The sequence below is a fragment of the Triturus cristatus genome, chromosome 2_2 (assembly GCF_964204655.1).
Source record: "Triturus cristatus chromosome 2_2, aTriCri1.1, whole genome shotgun sequence".
Lineage (NCBI taxonomy): Eukaryota > Metazoa > Chordata > Amphibia > Caudata > Salamandridae > Triturus > Triturus cristatus.
This window is the reverse complement of record NC_140582.1, coordinates 1,152,350,657-1,152,363,319: the sequence shown is the minus strand read 5'-3', so window position 1 is coordinate 1,152,363,319 and position 12,663 is coordinate 1,152,350,657. Positions and strand designations below refer to the sequence as shown.

General features: G+C 48.4%; 1 protein-coding gene across 1 annotated transcript in view; it reads left to right on the top strand.

The window, feature by feature from the left end:
* DNAAF9 (dynein axonemal assembly factor 9) overlaps nucleotides 1-12,663 on the top strand; it is a 1,049,036-nt gene that overhangs the window by 668,645 nt on the left and 367,728 nt on the right. Inside the window, exon 25 of the mRNA XM_085642690.1 lies at nucleotides 3,179-3,296. Coding sequence (XP_085498816.1) covers nucleotides 3,179-3,296 — 118 coding nt within the window. The remainder of the gene's footprint in view (nucleotides 1-3,178; nucleotides 3,297-12,663) is intronic.

Sequence of the window (12,663 nt, the reverse complement as noted above, 5' to 3'; positions counted from 1 at the left end):
CGCCAGAACTGGCGAGGGGTTCGTATTCCAATTCGTATGACACCTTACTCGACATGTGTAGGTGATGCGATGCCAAAGTTAGAAAATAACCGCAAGGATTATAATGCATTTAAAAGTAGTTGGCCCGCGTCACCATGGAACGGCTATTAGGACCTGGTTCCGCAAGCCGTCGACGGGCTCAGCTCGCGCCAGAGCACCGTCCCACATGATTCCCTGCACTCTGCCTTCAGGATTGATAAGGCCTGCCATAGGAGTTACTGATAGGAATCCATGTGTCCATTTTAGGGTTAGGTGTAGGAATACTACACCTACAGCAACGGGTGATTACACCACGTTGCCCCAGCTGTCGTGCAGCCAGTTGTGTCAGATTTGGGCGGCCATTCCAGGGGTGGCATAATACATGCTGCAGCCCCTGGTAGGCCCTGGGTACACCGATGCCCTGGATACCTGTGGTATGCTGAGACAGGGACTGACAAGGCGGCCCAGTTCCAATTGGTGGATGCACCTAATGTACATGTGTGTTAATTTCGAGAGAGAACAGCTAGGCTGTGGGTCTGATTGGCAGGCCCACAGCCGGGGAAAGTCGTAAACCAATGAAGCAAAAGCAAAAAATCTGGGTGATCATAGGATTGCAGACCCTACTCTCCTACATTCTGCAGGAGTTGTTGCGCAGACTTGGCCCTGAGATTGGGCCTTCTGCTTTGCTTGGGCTGCTGTCAAGCCTGTAGCGGGGATGTTTTTTTCCCCGTGGTTCTTTTGTTTCTTCCTCTGCTGTGGAAGTTCTTCCAAAGAGGGTTCCCATATATTGGGACTTCATGTGCCGTATATGGGGTTATGGTAGCTGTCATATGGCTTGTGCTCTGCTGGAGGGTTCTGGTCGCCATCGGGTACCTGTTCTCCTTGGTGTTTACGTAGGTTGCTTTTGCTCCCTGAGGTCGTGTGCGCGGCCACTTGTGGTGGTGGCCCGGGCCTCTCCCTGCTTCCGTTCTGCGGTCTCGGATGTCCCTTGCCAGACGTTGCCTACTTGGTCTTTCTGGGGCCTCGGGCTGTTCTTCTTGCTACTGGCCTTGACTGCGGGTATTGTTCTGGCTAACAGGCTGCTCTCCATCTGGAGTGGGCTCGCCTTCTTCTCCCTAGTTTCCATGGGATCTCTAGGCTTCTTCTTCTTCTTCTTCCGTCGTCCTGTCTCTGCATTCTACGGAGGCTATGCTGCCTTGTGGGGGAGTGAGGTGCTTCGACCTCTCAGCCCTTGCCCTTGGTTCCTCTGCTTTGAGTTTACGAGCCTCTTCATCCTTCTTTCCCTCCTACATCCCCTTGGGGTCAGTGGGGTTCTGCTTGAGGGGGTTCCCTTGGCCTGGCAGGGGCGAGGTTCTACCTGGTCCACAGATCTGGTCTCCTGTGGGGCCCTCTGTTCTGCATTGGCTGGTGGGGTCCTTTCGCAGATCCTCCTTCCCAGGGGGTATTGGTAGGGTATCTTTTCTACGTGAAGGAATCTGCGGCTAGTAGTCTCTATCAGATGTACGAGTTACTTACCTTCGGTAACAATGCATCTGGTAGAGACGATTCTAGCCGCAGATTCCTTCACGGCCTGCCCTTCCTCCCCTATTCTGCGATGACCCTTGGGTTGGTCTTCGGAACTCGCCTCCCGGTGGGGGGGTTGTGTCTCCTCTGAGTGCCTTCCTTGTTCTTGACGGGTGGCTCTGTCTGGGAGCAGTTCATTCCTCCCTTGGTTCTTTGGAGGATCGGGTTTCAGTGCGCTGGTGCCCTGCTGCTCTGGCTACTCCAGGTTTGGGGGAGGATTGCTTCTATCCGTGTCCTCCCTCCCCTCCTTCCAATGCTGTCCTCTGGTTAAGGGTCCTCTGGCCATGTCTTGCCCTTGTCCTTGTGGGTGGTTGCCCTCTAGGTTGGGTTGGCTTGATGGTTTGTTGTCCCTGTCCATCTTGGGACTGGTCCCCTTCCTTGCTCAGGCTTCCTATGTGTGCCGTGACTTTTATGCCTGATCTTCCATTCGGGGCACAGGGATGGGAGGTTGTCTATGTGCGGGCAGGGTGGCTGCGCAGGTTTCTGCTTGTTCTTCTTCTCTCTTCTTTCCCTTCCCTTGGGGTCTGCGGTGTTGGCACTACCCTGGTGGTGGTGTTAGTCACCGTTTCTTTCCAATCTTTCTGCTCTTCGCACACTGTTTCCATGCTCCCACAGTTTTTTATCTGGTGGTTCCACGTTGTGGTGCGGAAAAGTTCTCCGAAGAAAACTGCCGTGGGCGCGCCGGGGCACGTCTTATGTGACCTCACAGATGACACGTGCGCGGACCACGCCTGAGTCGCGTGATGTCGCCCCTCCCCCGGCGTGCAGGGATGCTGTGGCAAAAAGTTTCCGGATACAGTCTCACGCCTGGGGAAAATTATACGTGAAGGAATCTGCGGCTAGAATCGTCTCTACCAGATCCATTGTTACCGAAGGTAAGTAACTCGTACATCAATGGGAAGAATACTGACAACTGTATTCAGTACTAACACTGGTACAGTCATACAATACCCTCGTTCCCAACAATGTTTTTTACTTTTGTCTTTGTTTACATCGAGAATGTTATTAGAAGCATTTGCCCTAGTAAAACTCTAAAGAAATCTTTCTGATCCAGACTTGTTCTATGGGCCCATAGCTGTGGCTACAATTTCAGTAGTGGCCTGCTCAAATAGTATTTTCCTTCTCAAAATGATAGTCACTTTCTGCATTGGGTCCCGGTCTACCACTTCTATAGATGATCAATTGCGCTTTTTGGTGCTTTTCACTGAAATCCCCCAAAATGTATATCTATATTAATATTTTCGTCTGTTAGATCTTATTTTAAAATTGGTTGTGAAATCTTATTGTATTTTCTGTTACTTTTCCTACTGTGTATGCACTTCTTAAATACGTTACTTTTTCTACTGTGTATGCACTTCTTTAAATATTATTGCCTTTGATATCGTTGTCACTGGTTCGTATCGCATTACCTGGGACTTTATTTTATTTGAGTGACATCTAGCAGGTGGTAGCCTTATCCTTTGAGGTGGACACTTGTCCGCCTAAGATAAGAATCCCCTTTCCTACAGTCAATCATTCGTTTAGCAGTTGTTCCTGTTTCTTCTAAAAAGCAAAAAAAATTCTTAGCAAAATGTAATGTCTTTTTTTCTTTCAACAGTTTTTTTCAGCACTTTACTTTTGGCAGTGTGTGCCGTGAACCAATAAGTAGAACACACTTTCCTACACTTATGCAGCAAACCGACATTTTTTCTACTAACAACGTAGATAAAGACAAGGTATTGTTCAAATTATTTATTTAAATCATGTTATTAAACTGAAAATAAACCCATTATGCTGCAATTGTGAATGGCATTGCTCCTGTATTATATTAAATATTGGACCATCTTAGCATCAGTTAACTTTTTCCTTACAAGGAAATAACTCCAGCTGGTGCCATTGGTGGATGCTCTCTGATTTCTTTCAAACATTTTCCTTTCGTTCTTTTATAAAGTTGTACATATTTGCACTACTCTCTGTTAATATCCAGTTGTTTACAGTCACCATAGAGAAATGTATTTAAAACGTAATATTCCCTGGCCCACTTTATGTTGCAGTTTAAAGGTATGTTCTAGAAGGGGCTGCACAACGGTTGATGAATATTGAAGATGTGAAGTGAGATCAGTATCCATATACAAGATGCTTGTGAAGTCTTTGATTTAAGATACATTTTTCTGCGCCATACGAGATGTGGGGTCTGAAGCACCTGAGGTTTTCTTCAGTTTGAATCTAGGATTTTTTTCTTCTTTTTTGTAACTCGTGTCACCTCCACATTCTTTGGGATTTCAAGCCCTGCCACAAATGTTGCAGAGATATCTACAACTTGCTATAGCCTCCCAGAAGGTTATCGAAGAATCGCACAAGATCCAGGATGCCTATTCAAAGCTACTTACCAGAGAGGCATGATCGGTGCCACAATTAACATAAAAGGCCGATAAAGTGCTGTAACTCATCTAAACAGATCCTAGTGCTCAAGCCCATCAAGTGTACTTCACCTTAGCGACAAATAGAAGCCACCCACAAGGCAATCTTAGCCATCTTTGAACTGAACTCTTCTGGTGTGCCTCCATCAGTTACCACAGGATCTGTGGTGCCATCAGCTCCAGTGCGGTAGTTGTGGCCCCGACATCCGTGATGGTCTGTGCCTGTAAGCGCTTGTAACCGATGGTGATTGCAGGTAAGATGCAGTCTAGGACAGTACTGATGATAGATTTGCTTATCTAAACTGCTATGCTAAGGTCATAAGGTTACCCAAGGGTGCTAGGAATACCTCTGATTTCCAAAGTAATTGGAAATGTGTTCAAGGTTCCATGACCTATTTGGGTCAGAATCAGACATATTGGGGTTCCATAATAGCCCCGTAGAATTGGGGGCGATGATCGAGAGGCTGATAAGCACCTAACTATACAAAGAGACTCTGCTCTTCAGTATGATGCGCGGTTGGACTTCGTTCTATTAAATGCAGGATGATGGACAGAATGCAGAACAATGTCATACATTCACCCCAGTACAGAGATCTGGGTTAAATCCATCGTTCTTTTGCCCACTACGCCACCCCAGTTTAGATGTTGTAACGCTTTTCGCCCTAAGTGGGATGGGTATTCCCAGACGTGGGACCCGTGCTCACTACGCCACTGGGGTCAAGGTATCCTGGCTGATGACGGCTGATAGCCAGAAACCGGTCCTAGGATGCTTGATTCCGGTCCAGGGAAGACATGGCTTGGCAGTTCGGGCTGGACTGTTCCCATGAGGCACAGGGTCAAGACTGATTTGCATATGGCCATGTCTAAACTGGGGTGGTGTAGTGGGCAAAAGAACGATGGATTTAACCCAGATCTCTTGACTGGGGGAGAATGTATGCATTGTCAGCATTCCGTCCATCATTTGTTTGTTGTAACGCTTTTCGCCCTAAGTGGGATGGGTATTCCCAGACGTGGGACCCGTGCTCACTACGCCACTGGAGTCAAGCTATCCTGGCTGATGACGGCTGATAGCCAGAAACCGGTCCTAGGATGCTTGATTCCGGTCCAGGGAAGACATGGCTTGGCAGTTCGGGCTGGACTGTTCCCATGAGGCACAGGGTCAAGACTGATTTGCATATGGCCATGTCTAAACTGGGGTGGTGTAGTGGGCAAAAGAAAGATGGATTTAACCCAGATCTCTTGACTGGGGGAGAATGTATGCATTGTCAGCATTCCGTCCATCATTTGTTTGTTGTAACCCCTAGGTTGGATGGGGCCACCCGTATCGAACATCCAGGTAATCCGTCAGGGGAAACAAGGTTCCGCCTGATTTCGTGGAACATTGCAGGCCTTTCTGGGAGACTACAAGATGAAGCATGGCTGGATTATGCGGGTAGCCATGATATCTTGTGTCTCCAGGAGACATGGAGTAGAACTGATCAGGATATTGACGGTTTTCAGTCCTTTAGTGTACTAGCTGTGCTATCTCAGGCAGGCAGGGCAAAGGGTGGGATACTGACTGTACTTTCCCTAAAATTGAATAATTTAACGACATCTAAATTAGTGGACACTCCCTGGTACCAATTACTTTTGCTACAATCTCTGTTTCCTGTGCCCTTATTGTTGATTAATTGCTATCACAATGTCTTTGATAAAAATGAAATATCTGTAATTGTGAGCTTGCAGGAAGCTATATCCAAGGTGCGTAGCGATTTACCCCTTCTTTTCATCATTTGGGTTGGTGATTTCAACTGTTCATTGTGTAAATTTGGTGGGTCAAATGTATGTGGCTTGGAAGATCTAAATGAACAACCTGTGCAACATTTTAAGCACACACCCCATGGTGATGCGTTAAATAACATTATTGTAATTAACGATTTATGTATAATGGAACCATGGGTTGCCCCAAATTCCCTCCCAATACCAACTTTTCAGGGAACTAGAGGCTCGATGAGTGTTATTGACTTTGCCATTGTGTCCAGTGGTTATTCTCAATACATTGATAAACTTGAGACGCTTGCAAATTTGGCAAGCGATCACAACCCTCTGATTCTAACATTATGCCCCCCTGTTAGCACAAGGCACCCAATCTGGGACCAACCTATAAAATATAATAGGAACCAAGGTGTTATCTTGAAGTGGGGGAAAGTAGACGCAATTGGGTTAGAGGCGGAGGTTTTAAGTGCCAGTAGCTCCGAAATTGAGTCCTGTTTATTATCAACAACTGACCCTGAAATTGGTATTACGAACTTTGAAATCCTATGTGGAAATGTGGCAGAGTATCTTAAAAAACCAATTGGTAATGACAAGATCAAGGGTTTTAAATGGTTTGATGCTGTATGTTCTGCCTCTCTAAAATCATTAAAAATGGCTTTGCAACAAAAACCAAGGAATAAGGAGCTGGTAAAAACGGCTAGAGGAGCCTACAAAGAGGCAATTAGAAAACGGAAGTTGGACTTAAAAAAAACCTCGCTTGGGATGATTTAGAGAAGGCCTCGGAATTAAAAGACAGCAAGCTTTTTTGGGAAGTGGTTAATCGCCCCCTATTTTCTAGCAATGATAAAGATAATATGGTGATGCAGATAACAGGTGAGACATGGGAGGCACATTTTGGGGCAATTTTTAATCCCAATTCACTAGCGCTCTTAGGACCGCAGAATGAAACAAAGGATATGGAGTTCTCGTTGACAGCTTCTTTGCTTAGTTCTTCGCTTACATTGCAGGAAGTTGAAGAGGCCTTGAGGAAAGGTGTCCCACTAAAAGCCCCTGGCCCAGATGCAGTGCCATTGGACTTTTTTAAACATAACATTGTTGTATGGGCCCCATTGCTGCTAAATGTATTTAAAGCGGTTATTGTTGGTCGTATTCCCCTATCCTGGAAGGAGGCAATGGTGGTGCCGATTTTCAAGAAAGGTGATAAGAGCGACCCTCGTTGTTATCGCCCATTATCATTAATTGACGCATCATGTAAATTATTGGGAAGTATAATCCTTATTAGATTGGAGACGTGGGCAGACTCTGTGGGCCTAATTGTAGATTCCCAATATGGATTCAGAAGAGGAAAGGGAACAATCGAACAGTGTCTAAACTTGGCACTGATTATGAGTAAGTACATGAAGGCCAGGAATTCTTCTGTTCATCTGGCCTTCATGGACTTATCCAGTGCCTTTGACACTGTTTGTAGAAAAAAAATTATGGCGAATGATGGAGGATATGGGTTTTGAGGAACCCTTGGTTACCCTGCTCCGCAGACTACATGTAGCTACAACTGTGGCAATAAGGTTTGGGCCAGGGGGGAATAAACAAAATCTATCCCCTCAACTGAGGGTGTGCGACAAGGTTGCATTTTAGCGCCTTTTTTGTTCCTAGTTTATACAAATGGCCTGGAAAAGTACTTGTTGGATCATTGCTCTGATTTCCCAAAGGTAAACGGCAAGAAGATTCCTATGTTATCTTATGCCGATGATACGGTATTAATGACCCTTACAGCAAATAGCATGCAGACTTGTCTGGATGCATTTCATAACTTCATGTTGGACCTGGACCTAAAGGTAAACTTTGCAAAATCTTTCGCAATGGTCTGTGGTCCAAAAGGGACAAAAACCCGTAAGTTTATGGTAACCAACAACACCATTGAAAAAGTGGATAATTTTAATTACTTGGGAAATCTTTTTAACAGTAAATTGAGTTGGGTCCCCTTGATGAAGGCGCGAGTACAAAGTACTAGTCGATCCATAGAGGGTCTTTTTCGCTCTTGTAGTAAACTAGGGCAAAAACCGGTTGCACAATTAAAAAGCTTGTATAGAGCAAAATGCTTATCTGTGGCCACTTATGGGGCAGGGGTCTGGGGTACAGAAAGCCCAGCCATGACCCAGGTCATGGAAAACAAATTTATGAAGCGTTTGTTGTCAATCACATCAGGTTCATCTAACAGTTTGTCACACTGAGATGGGAATGGAATATGTGACTGACATCATTCGCATTTCGCCCTTATCAGAAGAACTCCAGCTCTCTAAAGATATCCTCCAAGACTGCAAAAATCTTAACCATGCAATGCAGATCCCATGGCTTTCATACGTCAGCGATACTTTGCACAGAATAGGTCTGGGCCACTTTTATGACAACCCCGAAAAAATACAGGGAGACATAAAAACTCTAATTAAAAAAAGTTATTGTAAAAGTTTAAGCATGTCATGTCTAGACCAGTCAATAAACTGCTTGGGCAAACTACAGTACCAATTTTATCTAACATTTACCACTCATGTGCAATGGCATTTTTACCTGACAAGATTTAGACTAAACACACTTCATTTTCTTTTTGCCTTTCCAAAACAAGGGGGTTGGTGTGAGCGGCTGCCCCCTTGTCCTTGCATTAACAAAGTTAGTCAAAGTACTATCCATATTGTTCTTATTTGTCCTTTATATAAGGAACCAAGGAGTAGGTTTATTAAGCCTATTCTAAAAGAACAGCAACCGTGTAATTATAAAGAAGGCTATGACTACTTGTTATCATTATCATCTCCTGGAGTATGTTGTGCTCTGTTAAGTTTTATAAGATTGTCTCTCCAGATCAGGAAACGGTATAGTTAGTTTGGTCTAAAAACCTTTTATGGTTCCCATTGCTTTCTGACAAATGATGTAAAATTGTACACATTTTTCTTTTTATTCTTTTAATGTACAAATTGTAGAATGATTTTCTAGTGGTGTTCTGTATACTTTTATGATTCTTTCTTTTTGAATCGAATAAAGTTTATGAATCGAATCGTGAGGAAGTTCCCTTTTTCTTGCATGGCATGCCCCCACTTTTTACTGAATTGCTGATGTTCTTTGACTGAGTGTGCCCTGGGCTCCTGCTAATAAGGTACCCTGGGCCTATGTTATTTCGCTAAAACTGCATTGAAGCCTAAACCCAATTGGCATCTCTGGCCACATGTCGGCCCCTGGTAAATGGTACCACGGGTACCCAGGGCACTGTGACCAGAGAAGGCCTCTAAGGGCTGCAGCACTTATTGTGCCACCCTTAGAGGTCCTGAACCCTGACACTCACACACTTCATATGCAGGCTGCGTCTCTTGGTGCAGAACAATGTGAAGAGTCGACATGGCACACATTCCTGTGTGCCATGCCCACAAACCACTGCCCTGGCATACATCAGTCACCCCTCTAGCTGGGTGCCCTATGCCAGTGGTGATAGTACAGGTGCATGAGCCCTGTACCCATACAGTGCCCAAGTCCATTCCTGAGCATTGTAAGTGCAGTGCTGCCATTAAGAGTATATGGTGCAGGGAGTTTGTCATTATGAACTCCACAACACCATAATGGCTACACTGAAGACAGGGAAGTTTGGTATCAAACCTCTCAGCACATTAAACCCACACTGATGCCAGTGTGGGATTTAATGTAAAATGCACAACAGAGGGCATCTTGGAGATGCCCCCTGAAACTCGACCAACTTCTAGTGACCTGACTGAGTGGCTGGTTACTCTGCCACAAACAGACATGTTTGTGGATTCCTGGGTCGAGAGCCTGCCGCTCTCTGGGGCCGGAAACAATGCACATCCTGGGACGAGGTGCCAAGCCTCCTCCCCCAGGATGGGCAGGGTTCATGAAGGGAAAGCTTGAAAGGCATGCCGCCTTTGTGAGCCTCCCCAGACCATTTGCTGCTTTCAGCAACTGGTCCCCACTGGTTCTACCCCCCACTTTGGGCGGGAGAACCAGCGGGAAAAACAAGTGAGGGAAAGAGGTGTGCCCACCTCTGCCAACTCCACCCCTCAGGTGGGGGAGGCGAGGTGAAGCACAACTCTGAGTCCTCGCCATCTTGAGGATGGGGGGGACCTAGCCAACCAGGGACAGGCTCCTGCCCCCCTCCCATTGGAAGTTGGCAAGATAGGGGGTATACCCACCCCAGGGAAGGGACCCATTGGTCCCTGCCCTTACCTACCTGTAACGCCCCTAAATCTAGTATTTAGGGGGCCCCCTGAACCTTGCTTCCTCATATCTAGCCTGACAAGAAGAAGAAGAACCGAACAGCCGTGCAGCCAACTAAAAAGAGGAAGACGCCCACTGACTTGGCCCCCGCCCTACCGTCCTGTCTCCCCTCGAACCTGCTCCTGTGAAATCTTGGTGTGTCCTGCAGCCAGCAACCTCAAAAACCCCGAAGGACCTGCCTTCACTTCCAAAGACTTCTTCTTCTCCAGTGAACACCTGATCTGTTCAACTGCAACCTCTGGCAGCAGCCAGAGACCACAAATCCAGCCCACTCTGCTCCCGCCGAACCCGGCCGGAGCTCGAGTGGAAAAACACAACGAGGAGGTCCCCCCCGGTTATCCTGACCCGAGATCCGGCGACCCCTGACCTGCCTCAAGCCTCCAGCCGACACCTGCAGCCTAAATCCAGAAGGCCCCCCTGACCGCGACCCGGAGCTGGTAAGATCCGACCCCAAAAGGCACCCCTGCACCCGACGCCCCACGGCCTTGTGTGCCCAAACCAGCGGTGCCTACCCAACCCTTAGCGTCCCAACTTACCTCTCGAATGGGTGGTCGCACCGAGAAGTCCTTCATCTCCCTGCCTGCAGTGCTTTTGCAAACTGGAATTTCTCCATTGAAAACAGGGCACCTGCCCTGCACCCAGCCGCCCTAGTGGCGCTGAGGGTGCACCTTTTGGTGCGAATTTTGTTCCCTATTTGCCCTGACCTAAACCCTAGGAGCTTTGCTCCCACAGCCCTGTGGTCTGCTTGCCTGTTGCTCAACACTCTGCACCCAGCCGACCTAGTGCTGCTGAGGGTGCTTTAAGAGTGCATCCTTGACCCTGGTGGAACCCTGGTCCTAATCCCAGAATACCAACTCCCACAACCAAGTACTTACCTGTTACACGATAACCACATTGTCTCCATAGGAATACATTGACTGTTTTTCTTTGAAAATTGTTCGAAGTGTGAAGTTGGTTTTGTATGAGAACTTGAAAAACTGCAAATAACTAAAAACTGCTTGACTTACCTTTTCTCTAGGAAATGTCCCAGTGTGCTATCTAGGCATATCACACTGAGTAGAAAAAGTAATCTAACAGTAACTTCCACTGTTTTGAAAAGCTTATCTGAAAGAAATAGTTAGTTATAGATTCCTTACCTTGGAATTTCCCCCCGGGGTCAGACTGCATCCGGAGAATGTTTTCGTCAGCAGTACCCCTGCGCTTCGAAAGTTGGCGTTGGTCGGCCTCATGTTCATCGTTGATGTTGTGGTCGCCGCGATGACGTAGCGGCAGCTACTTAGAGGCTGCCCTCGCGCTGACGTCAGTTCTTTCTTTTTCCACGCCAAACAGCGCAGAGCTGGAGAGAGCGGTACCTCCAGTCACTTTTTGACTGACTTTTGTCGACGTGATTTTGAGTGTTCGACTCTTGGGGCACGTCAGGGATACCCGGTTTCAGAGCTTGCAGTTCCTGTAGCCGGCTGATGTCGCTGACTGATCCGCACCACGTCTGCCTGTTTTGCGTGCCTGTATCTGATAGAGACTACTAGCCGCAGATTCCTTAACGTAGCATTATCCCCAGGCGTGAGACTGGATCCGGAAAACTCTTCTTCCCAAAGCATCTCTGCGTGCCGGGGGGTGGCACCACGGGACTCCGCCCTGACGTCGTCCGCGGGCATGACTTCAGCGAGGTTACGTAAGCCCCACCCCGGCACGCTGACATCAGTTTTCTTCTTTCCCGCGTGCCACGCAGATCTGGATTGCTCTGCTCGCCTGTTTTCAGGCCTTCCCTCATTTTTATTGGGGAACTGTGTGCAATGCCTTCGGTTTTAAAACTTGTGATAAGTGTGCGCGTCCGATGTCGGCGACGAACCCCCACCTCATCTGCATGTGGTGTTTGGGCGAACACCACGACTCCACGGACTGTGACGCCTGCCAGCAGCTCAAGTCCAAATCCCGGCGGGAGCGCAGGATGAAGCTGCCTTCGGCCCGCCTGTCCAGGTCGGCCTCGTGCCCGCGCCTTTCCCCGGAGGGGTCCAAGAATCGCCGCTTTCGGCTGTGCTGGTGGCTTCCTGGCTGTTGCTCGCCGGTGGGTAAGTCTGCCAGTTTGCCTCCGGGGCCTGGTCCTCGGTTGGCGGGGGCGCAGGTTCCTCTTGGGACGTGCGTCCTCTGACGTCGGCCCCCTATCCGGCGCAGGGGTGTCCAGGGCTCAGATGGAGGCCTACGCTACGGCTCTGCAGGCCTCCCTCCGCCCCACCCCTCCCCCTGAGACTTCCGCGGTCCCCTCACCTCACGCGGGGCCGGCTGTGGAGTCACCGGCAATCTGTCCCCGGCGCTGCCAGGTGTGGCTTCAGGAGCGGTTGATGTGGTACCTCCCTTTGGGGTTCCCCTCCTCGACCCACGGCGCACCTGCATCGCCGCAAAGCCCTGCGGGGTTCCCTGTGGCGTCGCTGGGGGTCGCCGGGACTTTTGCTTGTCCCCGGGTTCCCCTCGGCCTTCTGGACAGGCGGCTGCCTTACTGGAGGCTGAGCTGGTGCCCGGATGGCGCCGCGGGTTGAGGCCGGGTCGGAGATTGATCTCACCACCTCCCTCTTCGCCAGCGGTGGGCTCCTCCGGGGTCATGCCTTGGCCTCGCCGAGTTCAACCTTTCCTGCGCGACTGGTGGTTTTGGAGGTGGGTC